General features: G+C 39.6%; 1 protein-coding gene across 1 annotated transcript; it reads right to left on the reverse strand.

Moving 5' to 3' along the window:
• Window positions 1–3,087: 3,087 nt before the first annotated feature.
• Window positions 3,088–10,625, reverse strand: RPA1 (replication protein A 70). Its single transcript, XM_089235876.1, has 2 exons — window positions 10,505–10,625; window positions 3,088–5,179 (listed from the first exon to the last, which is right to left on the reverse strand). Exon 2 carries the CDS (start codon window positions 5,128–5,130, stop codon window positions 3,289–3,291), a length of 1,842 nt encoding a protein of 613 aa, XP_089092002.1. The 5' UTR covers window positions 5,131–5,179; window positions 10,505–10,625; the 3' UTR covers window positions 3,088–3,288.
• Window positions 10,626–11,067: the final 442 nt, after the last annotated feature.

Here is an 11,067-nt window from a genome sequence, read left to right on the forward strand (position 1 = left end):
TTGAATTTTACCAAAACTTGGAACTTAATTAAATCCTTGGAATTGAATTAAATCCAAAATGGAATCGTTAAAAACTGAGACTACGTCAGAAATCCATTGAATCAGCAATTTAATATTCCAATTTTTAATTTATAAGAAGGGGAATAAGCAAAAAAGTATTCCCTTGTGAAAGGATACTGGTTCCCCTTTCTTAAACCGTTCAGAACATCTGCGCAAGTGTTGGCCATTCTAATCAAAAATAAGACAGCACGTGTAGATCGTCATACGAATAGCCATAAGGAAAGCATTGAAAGCAAAGCCGCTTGAAAGATGCTTGAAAGACTCTTAATGCAGCTTTGATCAAAGCGCTTGCCTCTTCAAGCGCTTTGGCTTTGATTGAAAGCGAGATTCCCTGACCAGGTTTTTGACCGGAGTCACGTGACTCCGGATCTTTGCTTCACATTGTAACCCCTCGCGCGCGCTCTATATTATTCTTACTCTGTGGGCCATGCCAACACCCACTAGAAAACATTCTCTAGTGGGTGTTGGCCATGCCCAGCAAAGCATGATGAGACCTGAAATCAAGGATGGAAATTCCTACTCAGTTTAAGCATGGGCGAAGAAACGGGGAGTCGTGGGGGAGGGGAGGTATTGCCCCCCCCCCCCCCAGCATCAAAGGTGAAGTCGACTGATCTAATGCATATATGTATAGTTGAATTGCCATCATCATCATTGTGCCCTTCCCCCTTTCAGACTTCCAAGTCTATCTCCGCCTATAAGTTGAAGGATTAAAAGAAGAAAATTAATTCGAGAGTAAAATTTGCTTTGGTATTTGAATGAAAAATTCGTCTCACAAGGTTCGCCGGATATGGGCGGAGGTACGAGGGGAAGGGGGGGGGGGGCAGCGTCAAAGGTAGAGTCGACTTACTTAATGTATATATTAATTGACATCATTATGCCCCCCCCCCCCCCCCAAGTCTATTTTCGCTTATGCCGCTGTAATTATTTCAATCATTTCTTAAAATTGTTTCACACTGCCATCTAACGGCGTATTTGACCACCAGAAGTAACACTTATGAATCATAGATGGCAACACTGTATTTTATTTCTGAAAAATAATTTCGGGAAAATTCTGTGGCCCGAGCTCAGTGGCGCCTGTCCGTTGAGTTCGTTTTTGCAAACTTTCTTCCAACGATAAAAATCACTCATGTTCATAATCTTCATCCCAAATGAAAATTTTCCAAACATAAATGAAACAGTAAAATTGTAACACTACTTTTTACATGATGTCCGCCCCGCTTAATCGGATGAAATTCTCCGGCACCAAAATTTCATGCTTGAGACAATGTTGAAGTTCCCAGCCTACCGAATACCCGTTTAAACGAACACTGTTACAGCGAACATCTTGTAACGAACACTTTTTTAAAATCCCACAGATAAGTTGATATAGGAATAATACAAAAAAAAAAACCCCGGAATGCGTTATAACTACGATTACCATATCCGAAGACTGAGAAAGGAGGTGATCTGCTCACGCATCCTTAATGACGTCACTTATCAATAGATGGCGTCACTATTCCCACCAATAAAATCGGTCACAATTTTTGCCAAAACTCTAAAACAGAACCACTAAAAAAACAAAATTCTGGGAGTTTCGATGACTATTTGTGACTACAGAAAAGTTAGCGTCTATAAGTGTGTGTGTGTGTGTGGGGGAACTCAATTCAATGAAGCAATACATGTTTCAAAGTGAAGGGAAAAAATTTCTGCAGAAAAATGAAAAATAATTCGGGAAACCTGAAAAGGACGACAAAACTGAATTTTCCATAAACGTAGAAGGATGCTTGAAATGATATAAAAAGAGGCCATGCCCTCTCAAAGAAGGGCAGTTGGTAAACCTAGTCATGCCCCCCCCCCCCACATGACTGGAACAGAGCCCCTGGGTTAGACTTTTCACGGGGCCCCCTCCTAAAGTAAATTTATAGCGTCAAAAAACAAAAAGTGATGAGAATTTCCCAGTCAGCCCTGCCCTAGTGGGGGGGGGGGGGGCGGATGACCCTAGTTATTAACGAAGCGATTTCTCTAGTCTCTTGGAGATCATTATAGCGGGATTTGACTGTAAAACACTTCACACATCCAACCACTATATTGATGTTTTTATAGAAACATTTTGAAAAAATTGATGGAAAATATGTTAAGATAAACACATTTGAGAGTAGGTACCGTCCTCCAACTTTGCAAATTGTCTTCAATAAGCACATTTTACTTTGGTCTTCTGTTGAGCCAACAGAAGACGCTAACTTTTCTAAAAATCTTAGTATTTAATTACAATGATAACAATGCCTAACTTTCATTCGCGATGTCTGACTTATTCGAGAAGCTTTATTAATATTGACCTTTCATCAGTTTCAAATATACAAACCATGTTAACCTTGTAAAATGGCAATTGAATTTTTCCCTGCATAATCTGATATTGCACACAGGAATCGTTGATATATGATTAAGCGATTAGGCAGGACAAACTATTTGAAATGTTCCAACTTTTCTATTATGAAATACAGCAATAAAACCCCTCTTTTGCAGTCAATAATTTCTATTGTATAATAAAGAGTATGTATTTCAAATCTTTGATTCACTGTCATCCCCTTCTCTTACAGGAGATTTTTTTTTGCCCCACCAATGTCCATATAGAGAAAAGGGTTACAGGGTACATTCTAATTTGCATTAGAAGAATTAGTGAGAATCTAAGTGAAATCTTACCACAAAAATACACTTGACATAATGATAAGTTCTTCTACGATAGTACTTTTTCTAGCTTTGTTTGGAAATATTTATTTCACTGTTTCCCAAAAGTGGGCAATGGAATGGGTGGGCATAGCATAGGATCCTATGGGTTCACTTGAGTTGAAATGGAGGCAATGAGAGAAAAACTTCTGAAGAAGGGGGCAATGGAACAAAAACTTTGGGAAACTATAATCTATAATGTTAAACTGGTGCCTCTTGATACAACGATAATTCCTCTGCAACAATACCTCTTTCTTTGACCGTACAGTATTTGTTATATCACGGTCAGTTACGATTAACTCCTTCTACTGAAGAGAAAACAAATTTTAAAAAAGAATATTTTTATTCAGAGAAATCAATATGTCTAACGATAATATTCACTTTTCCAGGATACGAGTATCATTAATAACCAAATGATTCTGAAACAAGAAAAATTTCTGGACTCACATATTCCGTTCGACGAATCGTGCGCAGTAGGCATGATAACAGAAGAAAGCTTACAAAACAGAAAAGTTCTAGATTCTCTTACAAAGATGACACAAGTGATTTGATATCGCTCAATAGCTTCTTTCCGTAAGTAACTGGATCGATAGGAATGGCAGACGCAACTATGGTCTTCAATCTGCTCTCTTCGTTGAATGTCTCCATTTTTGTACGAAGTTTAAAAATGTACGACTTGAAATTAGCCTCTGATATAGCTTCATTGAACTTTTCCTCGTCTGATTCTTTAAGAGCTCCCAATTCCTGAGAGCGAACGCCGAGAATAATCTCTGCAGCCTCTTCAAAACAAGTCACCCAGACATTCTCGGTGTAATCGGCAAGACTGACGCTCAATAACAGGCGCCACTTGTAATTAGGGTACTCTTTATTGCATTTCTCGCAGCGGTACAGGCCATTATTCATGTCAACCACTTTCTTGTTACATTCCTCGCTGGGACAGGCCATGTACATGCAATTTTCTTTGCGGACCAGAACGACAGTGGCTTTAGCTGAATAGAAATCTGGCTTATCTGCCATTCCCAGATTCTCCGATGCCACCTGAGCAAAAGTCTTGAATGACGTCGGCATGCCTCCTGCAGCGCCTCTCGTAGTGATGGAATGGGACTCGGATCGACAACCTTCCCTGTCAAACCATCCTTTCAGAACATGCGCTTCTTTGATGTCTGGGTTTAATTGGAGAGAACTGGACGAAACCATAGACAGGGATCGTCCACTGAAATCTGAAACCCTGGCTCCCTTGATCGCAACGACAGGATTGGCAGATGGATCGAATTTCTTAGCTTCTTCACCCCAAAGCGTCAAGGAAACCTCAGTGTTAGTCGTATCCACCAGGCTGACATCTCGTTTTTCCAGCTCCTTGTTCGTGGTACGGGTAACAATTGTCTGCACATCACCAGCGTTTTTACAAACACCTATCACGTCTATCATAGCATCCTTGTCTACCTGCTGAATTTGCGAGATCGGAACGAAATCAAACTGCAACATTGGTATCGAAGAGATGTTGTCCTCGCAAGGAGTAATGGTAGTGTCGTTGTTGAATGTCATCTCATAATCATTTTTGAGAGAGCTGTAGGCCTTGTTGGCAGTCTTCAAGGTAGCTTTTGAAATATAGAAGACCTTATTAACTTCCAGGAGGTCATAAAACTTGTCAACTGCATCGTTGAAACCCGTGGCTCTTATCTCGCCAGTTTCATCCAAGAGGTTCACAGAGAACAACTTCCCCTCACCTCTGGAATTGCTCCAATGCCGTATTGGGGCTTTACTGGTGACCCTGGCCTTAATGGTCCATTTATTTTGATAGGGCGTGAGACTATTGATCGGGTGAGTGTTAGCAGACTGGTCAGAGTACCTGTTGCCAAAACTGGAAGCATAAGAATTATTTCGTGAATCCATTGCTTCAGACCTACAAGTTCCAGAGCTTCCATACGTATCTCTGCTCGTGTTATTACTGGCAGCACCAAGCTGAGAATCTTTCTGGGCGCCAGTAGAAGCACCCATGGCATCTGACGGGACTCCAGCATTCTGAGGATTGCCAATTTTCTCACCAACTTCTGCACCAGGAACAAGGACAGTCACACTGAGAAGTATTATCACTTTCTTCTCGGAAGAAACATGATTGCAGACACACTTGTCAATCTGGATAACGGTGAATTTTTCCAGTTCGTTATTCACCACCATGGGGTTCAACTGGGTGCCCAACATGGCAAAAGGTGTGAACTGTGAACCATCAGACAATAGAAGCCTGTACCGATCGCTGGATCCACCACCTGGGACTTTCTTGTATCCCAGGAGCTGCACGGTGGCCTTGGGTACCTCCTCACCATTGATTATTCTTTGGATAGCTCCAGCTGTAAGTCTCGGAACCATGACTTCTGTTCGATCCTCTTGAACAACCAAAGTGAGAGACAAAACAAATCTATAGATAAAATTGGAGCACATGATTAGGTAAAACACATTAGCGTCAAACATCAAGAACTTCATCAATGAGATCAGTATCTTATATGTAAAACATTGATTAAGCAACGGATATGCTTATTAACTAATACTATTTAACCGCACGTCAGCATGTGCAGGCCCTCAACCCATTTTTGTCAGAATTGTGCACGTTCTGCGTGTTCTTGTTGGTGCCATCATCTGCCTTCCATATTTTGAAATGAAGATTCTAAATGCTTGAATTTTCAGTTAGTATCCAGTCTGCCTGCTCTCTGCAGAAAGACTTTTTTTAATGAAAGACAGGCTCGCATTCACTCCTCAAAGTTGGAAAACCACAGGAAACCTACTTCAACCAACCGCCACAGTGCACCAACAAGGTTTGAACCTGGGTCCTCACGATGTCCAGCACTGTGCCCACATGACCGCACAGCAGCAGGCCTAATAACCGCTGCCCGTATGTGGACAAGAGTATTCTGCAATGTGCAAAAATGGGTGACTGAACGGATAGGCAAGTGGGGGAAGCAAGCGAATGGGCAGGTGAGTTAGTCACACAAATATGCCACTCACTATTTTAATCCCCAACTTATTCAGCAACTTATTTGGTCACTCGCTCACCAATGATGTAACTGTGCTGTGAATTTTCCACAAATCACATTTTCCTATGTATGTGGATTTATATATCATAGCATCAGAAATTGTTAATGTGAATAATTTATTGCCATTTCTCATTTCTTTTTACCGAGCGGTTGGAATATATTTCTAAACATGATCCATTGTTATAACCTTTTCTAAAGTTTTCTAAATGCTTTGTCAATGTGAACACAGTAGAGTATCGAAAATTCCAGCCTCCATCCCTTTTTCCATCCAATAACCCAACTTCTTAGTTTTTTGCTAGGAATACTTTGCAGTACCTACGCATTATACAACAATTTCAGTTTGAAAGGGACTAGCCAGCCCTATAATGGGTAACTTTTATTTTTTCAAAACGAGCACAACTTGGGTCTATTACCATCTATGGGTGATTTACTACCTAGTGAGTTGTGCTGGAAGTGTAACTGTGTGTGTGTACCTAACACTCTTGAGTATGTATGTAGTGTTGTGTTTGATTTTTCAGTGCTGCCATCTATCTATACTTCAGGAGTGAAGTGAGTGATGTGTTATGATTGAATTACAATTTTTCCTGGTTGTAGGTCTGTTGCTTTCATTGGTGACACTTTTTAAAGAGGAGATCGGCTCGCATTTGCACCTTGAAGTTGGAAACCACAAAAAACCAACTTCAGCCAACCACCACTGTGGTGATGGTGGGGGTTTGAATCTGGGATCTCGCAAAGCGAGTCTGTCACTATGACCACCACAGCGGCTATAATGGGTAACTGGTCTAACAAAATACATTTTATTGAATGGACGCAGCGAATTTTTAGGGGGGTTGCTGAGAAACAGGAAAGTTTGACTGTTTTCTTTACAATGATGGACAATAATGACATTGCCTCTACCCCCCCCCCCCCCAATTGCTTACATAAAATCATTTGAAACACAGTTGAAAGCTATCAGTATCTCAGTGCCATTCACTATCAATCCCATCTGCAACTCTTCTCAATCACTCTCATCTTCGTGCTTTTTCACTTTCATCATTTTTTCAAACACATGACATCTATGTCTTATTCAAGAATAAAAATACAGTAAGTATGCTAGCCCTTTCTCTCTTTTCTTTCACACCGAGCACAACTCTGGTCTATGGTCATGGGCAATTCACTACCGACTAAGTTGGGCTGGAAGTGTGGGTATGTATACTCAACAGTCTGAGTGGATATATTGAGTGTACATTTTTAGTAATGCCATCTATATTTTAAATTCTGAGTAGTGTGATGTTTGAATATTTGTGTAGTTGTAGGCCTGTTACTCTCTGTGGCAAGACTTTTTAACAGGGAGATCGGCTCACATTTGCACCTTGAAATTGGAAACCAGATAAGCATTTTTTTTGTTTTTCAGATAATACAAGTTTTTCAATAATCCGAGGTGGCCCTGATCCCATTCACCTCTGATTATCGAGACTCTACTGTGTAATATATTGAGGGCTGTTGAGACTTTCTGAACAAAGACAAATTGATAAGGTAGATGCACAAGCGTGTTCCGTGTTAACAAGACAAAATTAAAAAATATAACAATAAACAATGATCTTTAATGAATTGTATACTTTTCTATAAAATGAGATGGCATATTTTTTCATGGTAAGAAGAGAATCTCTGTCCAGGGATCTTATGCTATTCTACAATGAATGTAGGCTGACAGGACTCAAGCCTCTATAACCAATCTATTTTTATATGTAGGCCTATGCAGGGTCTAAGAAATCCTGGGCATTAGGCCCTATAGCAACTAAAACATTTATATTAGCACCTACAATTTTTTCTGTGAGTAATTACTAGCTTGGGGAAAAACATATATGCTTGGCACCTGAAATATTTAATTGGCACCTAGATTTTTTTTTCTTGATTCATCGAGCCTTGATCAATGTTCTGAAAAAACACAGAACTAACATTACATTTAAAAAATTCTTGCCAACAGCTGCTCAGTAAAACAAATTGCATGCCAAGCGGCGGAAGTTCGGAGAGAGAATTCACATGCCTCTGCTGAGTTGGAGTTTGTGAGGTGCATCAGCAAAAGAAGACAAGTGTATGGTGAATACACACTGTCTACTTTTATGTAGGAGTTGCAGAACTGCGGGACTGATCTTTTATAACAAAGATTTCGACAGCCGACTCATGTAAAGATAAATCCAGAAAAGGAAATTCAACTGGTGTTGTGGGATGTGGGTTTGATTCCCCACAAATCCAGGTAAAAAAAATTAACTGAACTTATCTCTGTATCAGCTAGCAGTCAAAACCTTCATAATAGGTCTAATAGAGGTGAGAGACTTCGTTTTGGATAAGTGGTCATCCGGTGACAATGTCAGAAATCACGAGCTTCGGTCTGGCTGTCCAAACACAGGCTCTGAGGAAACAGGATTCGTTTGCAGTCTAGTGTGCTCACCAAGAAGTGAGTTAGATTCCCTGCAAAACCAGTTGTGGATTTTCTTTCCTGTATATATAGATCTTTGCACCAGCCTGCTGTCGAAACCTTCATAGTAATAGCAGAGACTGGCATCCTCTGGTCTTTTATTCCCAGGCCAACAGAGGTAGCAGGCTTACCTGAAAGGGACTTGCCCTAAAGCAGAATGTTTAGCACTGTTCTGCGACGAGTCTTCAGCTGACTGGAAATGTTCTGCAGTAAAAAACCCCATACATGTAATAGTGGGATTTTTTCGCACTTTTTCTTAAAATTCTTCCAAATTGTTCTGCGACGTACGTCACAGATTTCGGCACATTCTGCTTTGGGGGGACTTGTTCTCTATAAGGCACAAATTAACCAAAAAATTCCTATAGTTCTTTCCAAGCGTAGCAAATTTTAAATCCACCTCCCTGGCCAAAACAAAATGTTTTACATTGGTCTGCAAGGAGCTCTCTGCTAACTGAAAATGTTCTGCAGTAAAAATTTCTACATTTTTCTTAAAATTCTTTCAAATTTTTTAGCAATATAAGTTGCAAATTTTTGCATGTTCTGCTTTGAGGCCACTTCCTACTACAAAGTCTAAAGAAACATTATTTTGAACTTTCGCCTACGGGTAAAAATGTTTCTTTCACTTTCTAAAAACTGTCCTAGATTTTTTCGTGATTTATCCAACTTTTAGCCAAGCGGAAGATGAAATAATGATTATGACAGCCGAATTAAAGTTGTTGGCTGCATATGCATCAAAATATCACCAAACTTTAACCAAAACTGGGGGGTGGAGTGCCCCCCATTTGAAATACCTATGAATAAAAAAGCACCTTTAACTTTAATTGAACTTCCTTCGTGAAAGCTTCATGCTTCCCGAAGGCTCCAAAGCAGAATATGCTGAAATCCTTCACGAACAATCGGTGCCACTGCAGAACAATCTAAAAGAATTTTAAAAAAAATTGTAGTGAAGAAACACTATTATATTGGAATTTTTACTACAGAACATTTCCAGTCAGTTGAAGGTTCATTGCAGAGCATGCAAAACATTCTACTTTGGGAGCCCCTAGGAAGGTCTGTTTCATACTGACGTAAACCCACTTTAACGAGAAAACTACTGCACATAGACAGAGGGAGGAAACACTGATATCAATTCATAGATGTAAATATAAATTAGAGCAGTCTGCAATGCAGATTTAATGCATGAACCCACCAGGACATGTCCCAGAGGCCGCAAAGAAAATGGTTTGCTTAAAGGAAAAGCACATGCAAATTAGTAGGCAGGCATTTATAACCAGATACGAGTTTCATTTTACCCAAGGGTACGGTCACATATGTCATTGACGTCGCCTTCCCCCCCCCCCATTTTCGCCCATGAAGATTGCATATCATAAGCTTAAACTACTGATGAAATAGAAAATTAAGCTTTTTGCATTTGTTAGTTGATTTATACAGTAGAACCTCTCGATAATGGGCAGCCATGGGACCAAAACTTTTGTCTACTAATGGGGAGGTACAAAATACAGTAGAACGTCATTTATAAGACTTTCACATTTACACATTTGGCTTCGGTCACAATTGATTCCTAAGCTACTGTGTGTGGAAGTGATAATACAAAGGTGGTTATGCATAATCATCAATCATCTTGAAAAAGTTTGATTAAATTTCACTACATTTATCACTTTTACCGGTGATTATGCATAATTCCCAAATAAAGTTGGAAAATCTGATAAAAAAATATATAACCTTTCTTCTCTTCATTAAACCAATTGTTTTTGCCTGTAACCATGATATGTGCATATTACACATCTATATTCTGAAATCAAAATTAAACTATAATAAGTGTTAAGAGGATAGTTAAAATCAGTTAATCAAGTAATTGACGGATTAACATATTTACCAATACGGGAGCTTGGAATTATACATAATAACCACTGAATATTAAATTAGAGATTATGAAAAAAAAAATATTTTGCCAGATTTTGCTGTATCGGTATCGAGTATTCGTTAACCGGGGGAGTGAAATATATTAGTCCTATTCCACGGGACAGGGGAGTGTCCGTTGAAGGAGGTTCCGCTGTATTACGTAAAAAGAACTACAATATATTAGTGATTTATACTCAATTTATTTTCACAATAAATCATAATCAATTATGTCACAATACAAAACAACTTTATTGTATTCATTCAGATGAAACGGTTGAATACAACTTTGAATGCGGCGACAAATTCGGATAACTTTTGACATTAAACAATTCAACATGATATAAACACTTACCACACTGAATTCAATAAACACCGCAATCTTCCTCGACACAGTAGACAAAATAAAATGCGCAATTCACTGCAGCCAAAAAAAATTTACGGACTGCCGTAATGGCGGGAAACTAAGGATAAGGATAAGGACGCCTTTGTAACGGCTAGCACCGCAACACCGGTGTCTCTTCTCATCGTAGTTAATTTCTTTTGCTATGCCACTGCCATAGCAGTGCTTTCGTGTCATTCACGATTTTTTCTTTGTCAGATGGTCTTCTTATGTTTAGACCGAGTCTAAAAGCAATACGGTCATCTACATGTGGAGGCTCGTGTAGGTACATTTGGCAGCGTGACAATTCAGGACAGTGCAATAGGATGTGTTCTATGGTTTCCTCGTTCATCCTGCAGAGAGGGCATGTCGCGACCATGTTCACAGTGAACTTAGCAAGACGGTGGTTTGTCTCCAGTGAGCGAGTAAGAGCTTTGAAGAAGAGTGTTGATGGAAGAGATCCATCATACGCGCTCTCCCAGGAATAGGCTAACTTCCTGCAATAGTAGTTCAATGATGATTTCTTTAGCACTTCT

This window comes from Pholcus phalangioides, unplaced genomic scaffold, assembly GCF_987345545.1.
Source record: "Pholcus phalangioides strain wild (caught in Gottingen) unplaced genomic scaffold, Ppha-v1.0 ptg000009l_1, whole genome shotgun sequence".
Classification (NCBI taxonomy): Eukaryota; Metazoa; Arthropoda; class Arachnida; order Araneae; family Pholcidae; genus Pholcus; species Pholcus phalangioides.

Bases quoted from the DNA above. Each gene is read 5' to 3' on its own strand.
- RPA1 (XM_089235876.1), bottom strand. From the start codon at position 5,130: ATGGTTCCGAGACTTACAGCTGGAGCTATCCAAAGAATAATCAATGGT.